The sequence below is a fragment of the Oncorhynchus keta genome, chromosome 15, assembly GCF_023373465.1.
Source record: "Oncorhynchus keta strain PuntledgeMale-10-30-2019 chromosome 15, Oket_V2, whole genome shotgun sequence".
In the NCBI taxonomy this organism is placed as follows: Eukaryota; Metazoa; Chordata; class Actinopteri; order Salmoniformes; family Salmonidae; genus Oncorhynchus; species Oncorhynchus keta.
Genome location: NC_068435.1, coordinates 30193219 through 30212488, shown reverse-complemented (window position 1 = coordinate 30212488; position 19270 = coordinate 30193219). Strand labels below are relative to the sequence as shown.

The following is a 19270-nucleotide window of genomic DNA, read 5'->3' as shown; positions in this document are numbered from 1 at the left end:
TAAAAAACTTGCTTAGATGATGATAGCCTATACATTCATGTTTGTTGGATACATTTGTAACCTTTTCACGAGAACTTTGTAACCATATAATGTTAACGTCTATTGATGCAGGCCAGCTACTTGAATCATTTCCCCGGACCGCGGGGTTACAAAAACCTACCATTATTTATTCCTAACGGACACGGAATGAGGCTCGAGGCAATGGCCCATTCCGTCTTGTAAATAGGCTATCAGTGCAAACAACAGCTACACACACCGGTGCGCTTATCGTATCTAGAGTTTCACTAGGTTAGTGGAATCCACAAACTCTGCCTGGAACAATGCTGAGTTAATGTTTGATTTCCGACCCACAAATTGTCTTCAAGTCAGCTGCTTATTGTGCTTAGGCAGAATTTAAAGTATCAACGTAGCCTAATCCAGTTTTCTATGCTATTTATCATATTTTATAGCCAATTCTGCATATTCTGGTTTCTTCGCAATTATTATTTTTTAATTACTAATTTAGTCCTAAATTACTTATTTGAGTTAGAACATTATAATTAAGGAACTTTTTCTTTTAATGGTCAAAATAGTAAAATGATTCAGCTCTAATATGAGAAACAGTCTAATATATATATAGGCCTATTTATGTTTTCCCCAAAACGAGATATAATTTTAGAAGAACTAGTGTGTGAACAATGCTGTTATATGCATCGTGGTGTGCTCTGCCTGATAATGTAGTGAGAGAAAGGCAGCCCTACACCTCCCCCTCCTGCCCCAGCATATTCCAGTCAAATTCCGCTGATTAATGGCAAGTGGCACTGATACACACAATGCTTTTTTTTCTGCTGAACTCTTCTCCTTTCACATTATTTTCAGGTCCGGTCTTTCTAAAGAAATATGATTAAGTGTATTTGGGAAGATTGGGTCTACTGGTGTCCGCCCAATATGTATGATCGGATTTGAACATGCTTGTACACAATCAGGGAATCTATTTAAACTCTACTCTGAATGGCTTAGGCCTACTTATTCTTTTTTGGCGATGTTTATTTGAAATGTTTTATAAATGTGATTTCCGTGATGTGGTATTAATACATTTTGTGTTATTTTGTTATAGACTAGACCCACTCACACTTGATGAGATAAGTGTCAAACTCTATATCTATCTAAAAACCCAATTTGTGTTCAATTGAATTTGTGTCAATGAATGTTTGTTTCTTTTTGGAAAGAAGGTGGAGATAAATCATTTGGCAGAAATCTAATGTATCCGAAACAACATGAGTGTTTTTAAATCCGAGATAGAGCGAGGCAGGGGGAGGAGAAAAAGGAACAGATGATGACGATGTAGTGTTTGAGTAGACACAGGAATTCACACACAGAGACGTTCGCCCCTACTGTTTAGTAGGAGTGTTAGGAGTTGTAGCCTAGTTTCACCGTTCCTGAATTTTAAAGCATCTTGTTAAACCAGAGCAGAGTATTATAAGGGGGCCAACCAGCGTTCAACCATTGCCTGGGCTTGGGCCTCCCTCTCTCTCCTCACAGAGACAAATGGGGCCTGTTCTTACCTAGCCATGCTCCTTGGCTAATGCTTAACCCTTTTGGCCTCATTATCCTAATTGCAGTCCCTGCTATAAAAACAACAGATGCTTTGTAGAACTGTGGTGGAGGGTTCAGAACGTGACCAAGACTTTTCGGGGGTAGTCAGAGGAGTGCATTTTGGAGAGGGGGGATTGTGACTCTGACTCATTCTCTCCCCTCCCACCCCCCGGTCCTATCCCTGCAGATCACAACTGAGGGCAGAGGCACCCTTCCTCTGTGCCGGCCGGGGTTCTCTGAAGATGTGTATGTCGCCGTGGTGCCAGAGAGTGCAGAGAAGGGACAGCCCCTTTTCAATGGTAAGCGCTGAATCGGGTAGATTTTTTCTATGTCGCTCTTCGCTGGCTGTTTGCAGTATGTTTGTTCACATGTGCTTCAGTGTTTTTATGTGCGTGTGTCTGCGCCTGCCCATGTCTATATATAGATACTGCTGCACTGTCGGAACTAGAAGCACAAGCCTTTCGCTACACTCGTAATAACATATGCTAACCATGTGTACGTTACACTCATAATAACATATGCTAACCATGTGTACGTGACAAATACAATTTGATTTGATTTACTGTTGTTTCGCTCAACACGTGTATGATGCTGAGTGCGGTGGGAGGGTGACAACAAGCATTAAACGTATTTCAACAATTAGCGTTGCTGTTATGTGGGCCCAGAACCCCATGTTGTTTGGCTTGTAAAGCCAATGAAATCTCAGTCTGAATCAATTTAGTCCTGCTTCTAGTCATTTGCTTGCACAGGCCTTTTTTTGAAGAACAGAGCACAATTCAACAACAAAAAATAATATTACCGCAGTGTTGCTGAAATTCTAATGCATTATCACTGGGGTAATCTGTTACTGTGATGTGACTCGACTTTATTTGCCTTTAGAAATAGTTTTTAAAGGCAATTGAAAAAATTTGAAAAATGTTAAACCGTTTGGAAATTAGATTACTTTATACAGTCGCCTTTATAAAAAATGCATATTTATTTATTTTAATTTTACCTTTATTTAACTAGGCAAGCCAGTTAAGAACACGTTCTTATTTACAATAACGGCCTAGGAACAGTGGGTTAACTGCCTTGTTCAGGGGCAGAACGACAGAGTTTTACCTTGTCGTCTCGGGGATTCGATCTTGCAACCTTTCGGTTACTAGTCCAACGCTCTGACCACTATATGCTTGCATAAGTCGCAGAAAGTCTCATTCTGAATAGGAAATGAAAAATCAAACTTCTTTCTTCGTTTTGAAATGGAACCGTGGTAATTGTAAAAGTGAAAACATTGGATGCACTTTGCATAGCACCGTTATGTAATAGACATGTTCCTTGTGCCTCAGCACACCTTCTATGTCTTGTTTCTATGTTTCTGTATTTTCTCCAATTTCCTTTTTACACATATGCTAACCCAAGTGGCATGCGGATCAAATGGTCCAAGCTTTTATATCATGTGTGCTATTTGCTGCTTTAGGCAATAATTATTATGCAAGTAAATAAGTATGTGGTTATTATTTCTGTCATGTTACTCTTTAAACAGAGCTTCAAGAAAATGCATAAATCTTGCAAGGACTTGGTGGAAATACGTGTTTCAGTGACCATGCTGTTTTATAGTCCCAACCCCACTCCATGGCTGTCATTTCCTTGTGACACAGCTTTAAGTGTCAGTGTTGTGTTTTGTACGTCAACTGTTCTGTTGGAAATCCAACATTGGAATAGCATGACTTGCTCGATCCGAACAGCCTTTTATCGTTTTCATTTGTGTCTGTTTCATATAACTTCTAAAACATATCATTCAGGAAAACAAGGAAATGGTTTGTCATGTTTATTTTTTTCCCAATCATTATAATGCAATGGAAACTGTAATTACAATGTATAATAGAAAATATGACCAATTAATGTATTATTTGCGAGGAATCAGTCCCAAAGTGAAAATGATGCCACACAAACAAACACAATTGCTATAGTGACAGCCACCAATAGCACCTCTGAACAGTGCTGAGACAGACGATAAAACAGGAATATACCACCAACGTGCTATCCAAGGGCTTGGGGCCTTGAGGTCATCTGAACCAGAAAACAACTCCAGTGGTGCTGGATTTCACAGTGTGTGCCTAGAAGTCACAGTCAGCCGAGGTTGTGAGTCAGAAGGATGGAGGGGGAGGGCGTGTAGGAATGAGGGAGAAGAGAGAGATAAAATTTAAAAAAGATAGAGGGAAAAGGAGGGAGAAGGGGAAGGGAGAAAGAGAGAGCAAGTAAAAGAGGGGTGGATGGAAAAGAAAGAAATAGCTTTTACACAGCCCAACCTCCAGTTTGATCCTCCAAGTGATAGTTTTGCCTCTCAGTTGGTTTGTGGATGGGCCATGACCAGAGGTAATAGGGTTCCCATTTGTCAGCCACCCTTCATCCCTTCCCTCACCTTCTTCTCTCCTCTCCTCTCAATTTACCCTCCCTCACCTCCTCCTCTCTCCTCTATCTTAGCCCTCCTCCCAGCCCTCCAACCTCTATGGAGAGAGAGATTCCCTGACAGGGAGAGAGACACAGCACTTCTGTGTCATTGTAATGTGCTGGCCTGGAGCTGGGGCTGCATGGGGCTCAGTAGCTCAGTGGTGTGGGATGATGCTAATGAATGCGCCAGTCGCTAATGAAAGTCTCCTGTGGCATGTTTTGAAAGACAAAGCTTCCATGGTGTGGAGGGAGTGTTAAGCCCCCCTCATGTTTTCTAACTCCACTTTCACCATGCTGCTTGTGAATATTGTTTTTACCAGGAAGCTGGGAAACAGAGGATTTTCAAGAAGCTCCTAGCCACATGAGGTGTGGTGTGGAGCCTAATGCCATGACACCTTTCTATTTTGGTCTTTCTGTGAGAATGCCTGCCTCCTGTGCATTTCATTACGTTTCTTAATTGCACCCTTAGGCCCTAAATAATGAATGAATGGAGACAGTGAATCGTGTAGCAGTCATTCTCCTCAACCATACCTCAGTGTTAATGCTCATTGTAATAGAAAATCCTTCCTTGTTATGTCAGAAATAATCTAGCAGCCTCATTGTAATATGCATGGACCTGTCCTCATTTAGAAAAGCTATTAGGGAGCGTAGATATACTAAGCTCTTTCTCGAGCCGGGACAGTTAGTTTATTTCCTCCAAGTTTGCCAAGAGGAATAGTTGTGAATATGACTGTAAACCTATCAGTATACAGTATTAGGTAACAGTAATACGATCACGTTGTTCTTGCTGCAGTTGACCCCGTGGAGAGTGGAGACCGTAGGAGAAGGGATAGGTTGTGAAGACGTTTCATTCCAACTCGCTGTCTCTGAAGGTGATTCCATTCGAGTAATTGATTACCAGAATACACACCATGAGAAGATCATAGCGAACAGCAGCATTCACATGCAAGTCTAATGGAATAAATAACAAAGTAAAAAGTTTCCCGGCCCAAAACACATTCAGTTCTGCTTGGGTATTCTCTACAATGGCAATTCCTCCACAATACACAGGTGATTGTTGAATTGTGAAGACGTAATGATTTGTTAGGTGATGCAGATCAGAGATTAACTATTGGTTGGCACCAAGCGAACGCTCCATCAGTTTTCAATAGAATCGTTCAGGTGTATCTGGACAACATTGGTTAGCAGAGCAGCAGATGGGAAAGCGAGGGTGGACAATTATTTATCTGAGGTCTCCTCTCTCCTCTCTATCTGATGATGTGGAAAGCAAGGATTTGAGCTTTTTGTTTGTGAACGTAAAGCTGCGTCAGGCTTAGGAAGTTTCCCACTGTCGGCCCCAAGGGGCCTCTCATGACCTTGCCTAAAGCAGGGAACTATTTGTTTATGACTGATACTTAGTCACTCAGTGGAGAGAAAAGAACAAACATGGCCTATACATCAATTCCCCTCACTGTACTCATCACTAGTCACCACCACAGCTAAGCTAACACGGTGTCACCAGCAGGGAGTGTTCCCATAGAAAGGACGTTTTAACATTCATGTCAGGTTCGTTTCCTGTTCGATGGAAATTACTTAACTTTTGAAATCAGCAGGTAAAATGGCCATTATGGCTGGCGACGGTAGTATGGCCTGGGTCTGGGAGCTGCTGGATAATGGAATACTGGCTATAGAGAGCTGACTTGTACACTGAGTGTACAAAACATTAGGAACACCTTCCAAATATTGCATTGCAACCCATTTTGCCCTCAGAACAGCCTCAATACGTTGGGGGAAAGCGTTCCACAGGGTTGCTGGCCCATGTGAAAAACCCAGCAGTGTGGCAGTTCTCGACACACTCAAACCAGTTTGTCTGGCACCTACTACCACAACCCGTTCAAAGCCACTTAAATCTTTTGTCCTGCCCATTCACCCTCTGAATGGCACACATATTTCAATTGTCTTAAGGCTTTGACCTGTCTCCTCCCCTTCATCTACACTGATTGAAGTGTATCAAGCAAGTGACATCAATAAGGGATCATAGCTTTCACCTGGATTCAGCTGGTCTGTCTATGTCATGGGAGGCTTTTTAAGCAGGAATGTAAAGTGAGTCACTCACAGCAGCATTATTCAGCAGAGGCTTTCCTCTCCAAAACTGGGTTAATGAAAAAGCCCAAAAGCCTAATTGAACTTGAAACACTCTCCTCTCGCTTGCAGCCACCCTGCCTCCCCAACCCCATCACCTATGTTACCCTATTTTCAACTTAGTAAATTCAGATTTTTTTCCCAATTAAGTGTGCTGGGCCGATGAAAATGCTTATAGTCTACTACTTCAACTTCTGTTCAAGTGCTTTTAACGGCAGTTCGTCGACCGTGTCCACTGAGCCGTCTGTACATGGCTCCACTGACTGGGGGTTCAAACCCCAAGCCGGCCTGGGAGACACAGTTGACCGATTTCATGATGTGGTTTGCACAAGCAGTACCAACACTAGGAGAGAGAGAGAGAGACTCACTTTGGATTTACAACCTCAACTCTCTTTCTGTCTAATGACATGTAAACTGGATGGAAAGACCTCATGGGCATAAGAAATAACATCACTTTTCATTACTTTGTCTTTTAGTATAATTACCTTTCCCTGGTCTGTTTGATTAAGACAAACATCTTAAACCAACAAAGAACCAGTCCCGTTTGACGGAAAGAAAACATTCAGAAAAATAAATGATAAGCCTTCTTTTGTGGCTTTTGGCGTTTTTTAAGGGTGGAGATTGTATTTGCGTGGTGTTGTTGTTCTGGTTCTCTGCACTCTTTCAAGGTGATGGCCCCTGGTATAGGGTACATTTGGGGCAGCTCTCAGAAGTGTTTGAGAGGCCGTGTGTTTGGTCAGACGTGACCCTGGTCGATCCCGTCCTGTAAATTGGGGCCGGTGCTCAGCAACCAACTCAACCTCTTAAGACCCCAGGAGGGAGGGGGTGGGGATGCGTGTGTGTGTGTGTGGAGGGGGGTGGTGGCATGGTATTCTAGTGATCTCACACTGAAAGGAGAGACCGGTGAATGGAGGTCATGACCCTCACAGTGGCAGCCCCATGTACACGTCACCTCTCAGTGCATGTTGTCCTGACCTGTCTAAATGAACATCTATCACCGGGAAAAGGAGAGGCGGGGAGGAGGAGCGTTCAGACGGAGCACCATTCGGTTGGGTGGATCTCTACGGATGTTTCCACCGTACATGATAAATGGTAATGAATTAGCGTGACATTCGCAGCCTAATCAAAGGCATCTGTATTAGTTATGAGGGGCTGCTGTGGAAACACTGACGGAACATGATTCTCTTATGAAACATTATAGCAAAGATACACATTCCGTTCGTGAATAATGTGTGTCTGAGTGTTAGCCGGAGTCAGTGTCATCGCACAGCACATCATGGCCGTAGATAAGAGAATGTGTGTAATAACGTAGTGCAATGAAATCTCCCCCCGGCCGCCTTGCTGCAGTTGAGGTGGTGTAGTAGACCACTGTCTGAAGCACTGATGTCTGTGCCAATCCTGAATTATTCAATAGTCAAACAAGGCTTCTTTAATATTCTAATCCCCTGGTGAGATGAGATCCATAACTACAGAAGAGCCATCATCCTTCCATTCACCAGTCAGATGAGAAGAGGAGAGGAAGAGGGAATCAGCAGGAGGCATCCAACAGCTCAGCCAAGCCCTTACTTTTGTTTTCTCATTACGATGATCGCTGAGTGTTACACAAGTTCCTCTTAACTCTTTAAAAAAAAATTATAGTAGGACATCAAGTGCAACCCCACGACTGGACCTCTCTCCCCATCTCATTTGATGGGGGCTCTAAATCCCAATCCCCCGCTTCCCTTGTTTTAAGTTGAAACAGCACTTCTTCCTTCTTTCAGGGTGATCCTGTTTGCAGCACCAGTCCATTGCTCTCTTTCTCATTCCCCCCTCTTTCTCTTTTCCCCCCACCAAGCGGATCAATAGATCCAGGGTCTTTGTTTGGCTTGATCAATATGTTGTAATGAAGGCTGTGCTCCAATTCCCAGCTAAAGCATTGCTGCCTGCCTGCCTGCTGGGTTTTTTGGAGGAATCTGCTTTTCTCTTTATTGTTATGAGACCCCATGCATTTTCATTGTCCGCCTGTCGGTGTTGGTTTTTCCCCGTGCCACGCCCCCATGGCCTAGATAACTGCCACATATCATGTCGGCTGATTGGATCTCAGTGGTATATGGCTTCAATACCCCTGACCTCTGATGCAATTTTGCCCACGATATAACATGGAAGTTGTGTTAGTGTTGTGTTAGTCCAGCAGTGAGAGGTGGGGGCTGAGGACACTATACTGATCCTTTCACGTGATCCCGGGTCCATGGCCCTCCAAAGGCTGTATCATAACCATGAAACGGAAATGTTGTTAATGTATTAAAGCAAGTGTACCCATCTGCGGCTAATTTGCTCCGAGGTAGGGGAGGCTGGCTGTGCCATTTAGGGCTATGATGCTTGGTGGTATGACTGGAGAGGGCATCTTTTATTTATGGCTGACCTTTTTTTCTCTCCAGTGGCTCCTTATCGAACAGCTAGTCTGCTCAGCATCTCCGCACGTTTTGGGGGCAGACAGGGACTTGTGAAAAGCCTGAATGCAGATAAAGGGATTTTTTTGTGTGGCGAGTGGTTGGTGGAGGGTTGACATTGGGGTTAACTCTTTAGTCTGGCTCACGTCTCTCAGCGCTCCTGTTCATATCGCTCATATCAGCGGCTAGCCCTGCCCTCTTGTTAGAGTGTGTAACACTCTGCCTCTTGTTAGAGTGTGTAACACTGACACAGGGCAGCAGTTAAGGTGCCTCTCCATTGCGCCGGTGTGTGCATGTGTGTGTGTGTGTGTGTGTCACAGTGAGTGTGTGTGTGTGTGTGGGTGTTTGTCCTTGGCATATAATTAGCCTTTTCAACCCAGAAGGCCCTGAGAGCCGGTGGGGCTCCTCTCCCTCTCCACCAGTCAGGAGAGTTCCCGGAAACCACAGCTGTTGCTAAGGGCCTTGACTTGTCGTCAGTCACATGACCCACCTATCATTCAAATATCTCAACTTACATTCAGGAGCATCCAAAATGCTTTCTGTAAGGGTTAACGTCCATCCACCTAGATGGGGTTCTTTTAAGTGTTGTTTCTAACCACATTTTTCAAATAATAATTGTGTTGACTGGGTTAGCATGGGGATTGGATATGGAAACAAAGGTTTCAAACAATTGGTGCACGGATCCGTCCTCAGTCATATGAAGGTTATGTTCTTTTATTTGTTATTTGCTTCTGAATCACACCAGGGCCCCTCCAGCCTTGAACCACTCTGGCTTGGGTTTCTGAAAATGATGTGTGTTCTTCAATCTAAACGACTGTCAGAAGGAAAAGATGAATTTATTTTTCTAAAACAATCCTTTCCTGTAAGCACTCTGTCATGAGGTGAGGTGAGACTGGGAATGGTTCCTTTCTGAATCTGGGCGACCACTAATTCGGATGTGTGAGTTTTATTTTACATGAAAGACATCTGGAAAGTGCAGAACATGACCATTCCATGTAACGAGGTTGGGTATAATTAGCTGTATTGGCCTCGCTTTCCACATAATATGCTTCCCTATATGTAGGCTAGTGTTATTTTTAACTAGTAAAACTCCAGACCCAGTCTTTCGCTTGGCAGACAACAGGTCAACACAGTGGAGTGAACTGTTTACTTTACTAAAGGACCGACCGGCTTGTGGTTTGCACTTGTTTTTTTTTTTTTCTTCAGGAGGCAGGCCTCTTTAGTTTGGGCAGCAGCACAGCGAACAACTCCATATCTCTCCTGCTAGATTCCAGCTTCACAAAGAGAGCCCTGTTCACAGTGTTGGCCCAGCAGTCGATTGAGCAGTATTCAAAGAAACCTTTTTATGGTACTCTCCTCCCATTCATCCATTCCCTCTCTCGGTGTTGTGTGCTTGTTTCTCTCATCATGCAGCTAAATAGCTGAGTGGGTGGAGGCTAGCCCTCACGTTTTCCACCACATCCCACCATTCAGGCATCACTTAAGCATAAAGGAGGAAAATAACTATCCCTCGTACCACAGGAGCAAACTGCCCCCCCGGTGAATTTTGTTTGCTTTAGATACATGTAAATCCTTAACTACCGTTTTGTTGGCACTGGGGTGTGGCCTTGACAGCACAAGTATCTGAACCTCTGAACCTCTATGTCAAATCAAATGAATTTGTCACATGCTTTGTTAACAACAGGTGTAGACTGACAGTGAAATGCTTACAATCACTTATCCTTCGAACAAGAAGCGTTCGAAAGGCAATAAAAAATAGCAGTGAGAAATGCCCAGAACCATCTCGTCTTTAGGATCATAGAGTTAAATTATATTATAAATGATATATACATTTATGAGACAACTTGACTGAACTGTGAGCATGCAGCTCTTTTTCTATTGAAACAGTGTGTGTATTTAAAGCATTTTTATTTTTTTCTTGTCAAATGTTAAGCTCAGCTCAAGGTTTTAAGCCCCATGCTGAGCTAGAGAGGCAAGAGGAATTGACACACCATTATTTCACTGACAACAAAAGGGGACATTTGAGGCAGGGAGACATAAATTGACTCTATATACTATAACCATGTTCCACAAAGGCCAATATCCTGCCTGGGATGAGATCGAGACGGCAGGCAGCCTCCCTCCCTCCCCTCTCCCTCCCCCACCGCCTGTCGCATGCGTCACCAACTATTGTGTTCCAGACAGGGCTTCTGTTTCAACGTACCAGCGCTTCTTTGGACGCTACTCTTTGATAATTTGCCAGGTCCTGTGACATCACTCCCTGACGCATTCTCTTCTCCCACTCATCCCTTTCCCCTCCATCTATCATCCCTCCTTCTACTACTCTATCACTCCCTCCCCATCCCCTTCTAAGCACTAAGCAGCAGTGTGATGGATGAGCCCCCATATCCTCCATAGGATGATTGATGTGCTTTAATTGAGTAATGCACTGATTCTACTGAAGCATTCTGTTTAGCATTATACAGCGTCAAAACCAACCCCAGGTTTTTGTTCCTTATGGCGACCTTGACAACCTCATGGGCACATAAAGCACTGTTAAAGTTGTGCTGGTAATGTTTTTGACGAATGGCCTGGCCCGGTGTTGTTTTGTGGAGGTTGGTGTTTTTTAATATTTCCCAGAGGTCTCTCTGTTTCAGCTGAAGAGGCCTCTGTGTCTGTCTGAAGTGCGCTGGAGGGAGGGAGAGGGTGAGAAGGAGAGAGGGAGAGAGAAGCAGATGATGAGGCAGGAAATGAGTAACGATATCCACTACTCACTTATCATATCAAGCCAGGTCACCTCCGAAGGGACGGGTATTGATATGTGGCAACGAATTACGTTGATTTATATCAGTTTAATCTTGGGCATCTGGTGATTGGGAACACTGAGGTGACAGTTCCTCTTCGCTTCCCTTCGCCTGCCGTCTCCCACCAAAACTGTTTACCTCATCAGATGAGCGGATGTGTCTGCCTGTATTACTGTCCCGCTCAAAGTGATATACCGTTACCGGGCCGCGTTGACGCCGCCCGCCGTCGAGCTGCGGAAGTTATGATTGACCTGCGGTAAATTCTAGTTACCGTCTGAGGCGGGCGTGTAGGGGAGCTACACCATTCAGTCAATCAATGAATCAAATGTATTTATAAAACCCTTTTTACATCAGCAGATGTCACAAAGTGCTACACAGAAACTCAGCCTAAAACCCCAAACAGCAAGCAATGCAGACGTATTTGTATTTATTATGGTCATGGGGTCCAGCAAAATAAAGGGGTCCAGCAAAATTAAGGCAGTTTATACAATTTAAAAAAACATACATTACACTCACAGATTTCACAACACACTGTGTGCCCTCAGGCCCCTACTACACCACTACCACCTATCTACAGTACTACATCCATGTGTATGCATATTATCCTGTGTGTGTGTGTATATGCATGTGTCTGTGCCACTGTTTGTGTTGCTTCACAGTCCCTGCTGTTCCATAAGGTGTTTTTTAATCTGTTTTTAAAAAAATCTAATTCGATGCTTGCGTCAGTTACTTGATGTGGAATAGAGTACCATGTAGTCATGGCTCTATGTAGTACTGTGAGCCTCCAATAGTCTGCTCTGGACTTGGGGACTGTGAAGAGACCTCTTGTGGGGTATGCTTGGGTGTCCGAGCTGTGTGCCAGTAGTTTAGACAGACAGCTCGGTGCATTCGACACGTCAATACCTCTCATAAGTAAAAGTAGTGATGAAGTCAAATCTCTCCTCCACTTTCAGCCAGGATGTCGAAGCATGGTGGCTAGGAAAAACTCCCAGGAACCTAGGAAGAAACCTAGAGAGGAACACGCCCTTCTCCCCTCCCCCGTTAGCCTGTGTTATTTCACCCTGTGTCGATATTTACCGAGGCGTTAAAAAGCATGCAGTGTGCCGCCACATTATTTGCTGTAATAGTGTGGGCTCAGCAAGATATGGGCTCATAGGCCTGGGATGGTTGCTCCTTGCACCATGTAGCCTGTATACTGTGTGTTGGTCCTGGGCTGCAGTGCAGTATATGATTTGAGCCCTGTACATTAAATGACCCATTGAGGTGTATTTGAGAAAGGCTCAATAAATAGATTTGAGATGTGATTCTTTTTCAACTATGCACACAACGCCTGAGCAGTTTTTGTGCTGACCACTCAACCAGCCACTTTAGCAACATGTGCTGTGTTTGCTTCTCGCAAACTGATCAATCAACATGAACCAACATGTTATTTCAACGAACACATGTATTATTTGTTATTCAAGCTATAAGTATCAAGTTAGATAGGCCTGGTAAATGTGTTTTACAGGGCGTCAGACATTGTCTGTGTTAACTCACTCACTAACTTACTAGCATTACATTCCAGGTGCATTGCTTTCCAGGTAAACATTCCACCTCCAGCCTCCCACTGTATCCCACTAGAAAGCAACACACTCCATCTTCTATAGACCCTGTGTCACTCCTTCACTCTCCTCAAAAAGTGTTCTAAGCACAGTGACCTTTTGCCAAAGATAAGCTTCCGTTGGCTGACTTTAAGAGTTTGAAATAATAGGATCAGCCATGAGTCTATGACGTTGTTAACCATATGAGAGCTATGAGCCAAGGTTATTGACCTTTCATGCCTGTCACTAGTGATAGAGGGACTTGGGCCTGGGAGGTGAATATATTTGCCTTATTAAGGACCAGAGATTGGAATCAAAGACCTAGGGGGCAACTTTATCCTCCAATTTTCCCTCTCAGTGGACATTTAAACGTCTTTGTTGTACACTATTTGAACAATGCCCTTCTGCTAGAATAGAAAGTGATGGTGCCAGTAGTGTTTAGGCCTGGTGTGAAAGTCACACAGAATCATAATGCCTCGACTCAATCATAATGCATAGTGCAAGACAAGGGTTAAATGCAGGGGCTGATTGTAGGATTAACACTTGCGGTCCTGACTTACTTACCAGATCTTAATCTTGAACGGAGGTCATTATTACGGTATGTGATGAAGGATTTGCGGGGGGATTTGAAAAGCTGGTGTTTCAAGGATTTTATGCATAAGGGATTTAATGCTAGAGTTGCTGCAATGTTTTATTTTCAATCACAATCTTTTCTCTTTCTCCCTGCTGGGTCTTTGTACTGTGTGTGATTGATTTGGTATGTTTATAGCTGGAAAACAATACAACTGAGTGGAGGGCAAGAGAGGCAGAGTTTAATGAACTATGTAAGGAATGTCGGCTGGAAGGACGGGAGGGTCAGGGAGATGCCGGCGAGGGAGATGTGGGTTGAGGAGACCGACCACATGTTATTAAGTATGATTGTCTTAGTGGGAGGTGAGGGAGGCATGCAGCCCTGTTATTGGGTTCTTATTCCATAATCTTCTCTTCTCTATGATTCTTTTTTTTTCTTCCAGCTGTCTGTATCGAACCACTTCTGTGTTTGTAGTCACACGCCACCCATCTCTCATTGGGTCCAACTAAACTTTGGAATCATTTCAATGTCTAGTTTTGATTTTATATTTGGTTGAGCTGTCAACTAATGTGAATTCAATGTGAAGTCAACAAAAAAATGTCATTGTCATGTTATTGGATTTCCTTTATGTTGATGGCGTTTTGCAAATCCAATCAGTTATCCACGTTGATACAACGTCATCACATTGAATTATTTTGTTGAAATGACGATTCAACCCGTTTTTGCGGGACCCACCAAGCTTTGTTTAGTGAATCCTGGATGTACATATACATATTAACACATGACCGCTGTCTCTCCCCATTATAAATAAAAAGTGTATAAAATGGGTGTAGGCAGCACCATGTCTGTGTGTTTGTTATTGCCAAGTGTCCCTAGGGGGTCCATCTGAAAGCACATTTTTAATAACCCTGTCTTTTGTTTAGTGATTCGTAAATGTACAAATGAACCCAGGACCCTAACTATAGTCTGGTGTCCTTCATTTGGATTAGCCTGTTGAATTCGTCAAGTTTATAGAAAGATAGCCAAAGTATGTGGTAGAAGGATGGATGCATAAGGATGGTTTCAGTGTTTGTTTGTGTGTGTGCTCACTTCTACACGTGTTTGTAGAGTGGATTAGTTTCATATGTGGTATTTATAGACGAAACACAGCCAATCTAGAGAATATGTTAGTTTCCAGTGGGGGTATGCAGGGGGGCTCAGTTTATTTTGGGCATTCAGGGCCTCTATATCATGCAGTCCTCTCCTGGCAGGAGGTGTGGGGAAGTGGGTGTCAGTTGATGGGATAAGATAAACAAAGATAAAGTCCCCGCTTCTGGCTCTTCAAGTTCATGTATGTTGTGGATGAGGTGCCAGGAGCATAAACCAAACGAATGATATGATTCTTTTAATTGTTTGTTTTTAGAGCCGGAATGAGGAATAGTTAGGGGAAAGGGTGCACCCCTGTGTAGTCCCCAATAAAGTGGACCTTGTTGGATGAGCAGAAAAAACAAGACAACTGTTGATTGGGAGGCCATTTGAATGTGAAGGGCTTGTTTTCGCTCTACTGCGTCCCACAGAGAATGCGTTGTCTAGGAGTGCTAAGGTCACAGTCACACAAACAAGGCCATTGTGTCGGGTGAATCAGCAGTGCATTTACCAGCGCTGTTCTATTCTGCTGTTGATCTCCCCCGACCACTAATGGCCATTGTTAGGGCTCTTTTATATGGTCGCTGAAGGATTCTTTTGTGAATAGAGATTTGATTGAAATGACGTTGGCATTGACAACTGTTGTGTATGAGACACCATATTAGGGAGTTACTGGATAAGCGATTTGCCTTACGTGTGTGTTGAATAGTACCGATATTGACGTTTATTACTTTTTTATATTCATGCACATACTAGAAGTATGTAGAGTAGAGTTGGGATTTTAAACTGTGGATTGATTGTGTGATTTCAAATTAAGGGTGAAGACACCAAACAGCAGAATGTGTTTGATATATTATAAAACAATGTACCATGGATTTGAATGCATACAGGCATGCGAGCAGACACTTTGTTATGCCTGCAGCTGTGTGTGCACACTACCTATGATTCATGAACTTGAATCATACCGACCAAATACAGCAGCAGCACAGGCTGGTACTAAAGTAGCGCTGCCTGGGAGAATAACCTGTGTGGCGTGATAACTCTACAAGAACACCTCACCACTGTGACCAGCCATGTTCTCCACAAGCTCACCTGCCACACCACAGGAATCACCATAACGTCACAGCCAAACAATGTTGCCTTCTGCTTTCATAGCCAAGACAAAAACAAGAGTCTGTCGTTATTCTGTTGCGGCGGCAGCTCCCCCCTCTTCCTCACACCAGCACCATCCGCGGTCCCTTCAGAGCTGGGCTAGTACAGCCGTTAAGGCTGTGTGGTGTGTGGAGTATTAGGTGCTGCCTGGCTGCTGTTGACAGCTGGAACAGAATTCCATGCCACTTGGACACAGCTGAGGCAGTGTCTAGCCCTCCTCTCCTCGCCCAATCCCCTCCAGTCTGGGCCCTGTGATTATCCCTGGCCTTTATGTATTATTCTGCCTATCGCCGGCACAGTGCAGGACACCTAGAAAATGTGATTGCACCACCATCGATTTGTGCCTGTTTGAAATGAGGTGGGCCAGACAGAAATACACACACTTATGTGGGAGTAAGTCCTCCCCCTTTCTCTCTCTCTCTGTCTCTCTCTCTCTCTCTCTCTCTCTCTCTCTCTCTCTCTCTGTCTCTCTCTCTCTCCCTTTCACCTCTGTGATTGTGACTACTTCCTGAGCCTGCTGTGCTGTGTGAGTGGCTGTGGCTCCTTAGTCTCTTGTTGTGCCTTGTCCGCCTGACTACTGAGGCGTCTGAGGATGTGTGTCTGTTTGGGCAGCTGTGCCCCACTGGTAAGCGCCGTTCCGTGGGGGATAAGTGGGGATAGGCATGCGCTCTGCTCTACCCGTCAAGAGTTTTTCATCTGCTTGCAAAACGCGACAGCTGGACTGAGCTTTGGACAGCGCTAAAGTCTCTTCTACTGCACTCCTCTACGCTTCCTGATCAGAGAGGGCCATCGAGAGAGAGACTTCGACAGTCTCTTTGCCTTTCCACAGTCTCTTTGCTTTCTTCTTGTTCTGGTTGAAAGCAAAGCTCTGCAAAATGAGAGCATGTGTTAAGAATTAGCACCGCCAAAACTGTTTTAAGAGCGGCTTAACAATTGAAAGATGGGCTGTGGCCGGCTCCTTTGGTCTCCTCCTATCCTCCTACGTTCTTGTGGTGAAAACACTGAGCGGTAATACGAGGAAGGGTTTTATGTGTGGAGGAGAAGAGAAGGCCAAGATGAGCCCTCCCCTTGGGGATTAATGGAACTCTTTGTCGCTGTTCATAGGAAATAGGAACGGCTCTTTGTTAGTGGAGGGGACTCGACGGTCGCTGCAAGCAAATAACCACCCCTGTCATATCCCAAATCCCCCACAACCTCTAAATTAATTGCCTTGACTGACTCTCATCCTTCAACCTGATTTCCCCCCCCCACACACACACACACTTTAAGTCTGTGTTTTCTGTCAAAGTCACTCATTTATGATTCTGCTGCAGTGCACTGTGTGTGCTGGGGTAGTTTGGAGCGGCTTTGGAGACACTAAGGCTCACACTGTTAGTATTCACTGTCACTTCTATGGTTAAGGCCGTTGTCGAAGCGGAGACAGCCAAATAGTGGCACTCAGACCCTGATTCATGGCCTTGCTTGTGATTCCATGTTTAGTATTATCTGCCTGCTCGGATCTATTTTTCTGCAGCTCAACAACTTGTGGGCCTACCTCACAGTTAAGTGAACGGCTAGTTTTTTAACACTGCCAACCAGTAAATAATTGTTTCTTCCCGACTGGTTGGACAGTGTTGTACAGATGTAGGATCTTCATTTAAGACAGTTTGCTAAAGCAGGGAAATAATCCTGCCGCAACAGGAAATGTGAATAATGTGGATAATAATGAATGAACATTTTTGTAGGGGTTGGTGTTAACTTCTTGCGGCGACCCATCCCGGATCCGGTATCGTGACTACGGCTCAAGCTCATTACCATAACGCAAAATGCTAAAAAATATTCTTAGAAATATTTAACCTCCACATATTAACAAGTCCAATAGCTCAAATGAAAGATAAACACCTTGTTCATCTACCCAGCAAGTCAGATTTCTAAAATGTTTTACGGCGAAAACATAGCACATATTTATATTAGACCACCACCGAAACAAAAGACGAGAGGCAGCCATTTTGTCCCAGAAAATATAAAATTATAAAAGCAGGATTAAAAAACGAATCATTCACTAACCTTTTGAAAATCTTCATCAGTAATAGTACATGTTACATAATACATTTTTTTTTTCAATAATATGCCATTTATATCCATAAATCTCTGTTTACAATGACGACATTTAAAAAAATGCTACTCAAATGTCCGGAGAAATGATGATAGCTCCGACAGATAAAGTCAGATAACAAGCAATAAACATGACTAAATATACATGTTCTACATATAGTTACAAAGATACACTTCTTCTTAATGCAACCGCTGTATTACATTTATTTTTAACGTTACAGAATTCGTTCACTGGCTATACAATGAGACGGCGCTCAGATATTAGCAGTATGTCTCCTCTACGTTTGGAGTCCACAGAAACCCAAAATAACCACATAAATATTCCCTTACCTTTGATGTTCTTCAATCAGAAGACGTAGAAGGAGTCATACTTACCCAATACATCGTTTGGTTTCACGTTGTGTGTCTCTGTATTAGCATATGCTAACAGCTTCAGCTGAAATGCACCCAAAATGACTTCTGGTCCCGCACTCTTGCGCATCAAAACTTCAAATTTACATATTATATGTCGACTAAACTGGTCAAACTATGTGCAGAATCGAGCTTTATGATGTTTTTAACATGTAAAACAATGATCAACGCGAACAGACAAACCGCCTTCAATTGCTGTTACTTGGAAAAGAACGTGCCCCAAATCGGCCGCGCGCAATAGAGTGCATGTATTTGAGAGTGACACTAACATTTTCGCCCGCCAAACGACGAGGGCTCGCGGGATTCTCACAATGAACGCGCCATTTGAAAGCAGGCATCGCGCTGAACACATACATACTGTTCCCAGATCGGTAGCTGCCTGGGAAGGGTGGGGGCGATGACGTCAAAGTTGACCCAACTTTTCTCTTGACAAGAGAGAGTTTGGGAGAAAGGCTGCCCTGAGAGTTCTATATTATTATTATATGCATATACTAGCAATTATTATATGCATATATTAGCAATTTTTTATATATTAGCAATTTTGGGAAAAAATATTTTCAGTTTACTATGGGCACGCACTTCCTCCAAAGGGGGCAGTATTGAGGCCTAGTCTTAAGAGGTTAATACATTTTTCTCCAAGGAAAATCAAGTCGGAAATTTCCAAGTGGAAATGACAAACTTCATAAGTCTTTTTAAACCTCAAATACACTACAGGTTTTAAATGCCCTGCATTGCAGGAACGTTCTCCTGCAACAGGTCCTACATCTGTTTTTTTGTCTTTTTTTTTTTGTGCAGAGCCTCAGTCTTCGGAGAGGCTAGACGTTAAGAGATGTTAAACATTCCTTGCCGGGCAAGGCCAGATAAACGGTGGCCTATCTATCAGTATGGGTGGAAATGAGAATTTGGCACTTCACTGGTGTGTCTTTCATCTAGTCACACCTTGTCACATATCACACCTGTGGTCCAGTCGGGAAGAGAAGGTGAAAGGTTGATCCGCGG

The 19270-nt window shown here is 43.6% G+C and overlaps 1 protein-coding gene across 1 annotated transcript in view; it reads left to right on the top strand.

The window, feature by feature from the left end:
- Positions 1 to 19270, top strand: part of LOC118394757 (cadherin-2-like) — an 84829-nt gene that overhangs the window by 786 nt on the left and 64773 nt on the right. Inside the window, exon 2 of the mRNA XM_052463837.1 lies at positions 1763 to 1874. Coding sequence (XP_052319797.1) covers positions 1763 to 1874 — 112 coding nt within the window. The remainder of the gene's footprint in view (positions 1 to 1762; positions 1875 to 19270) is intronic.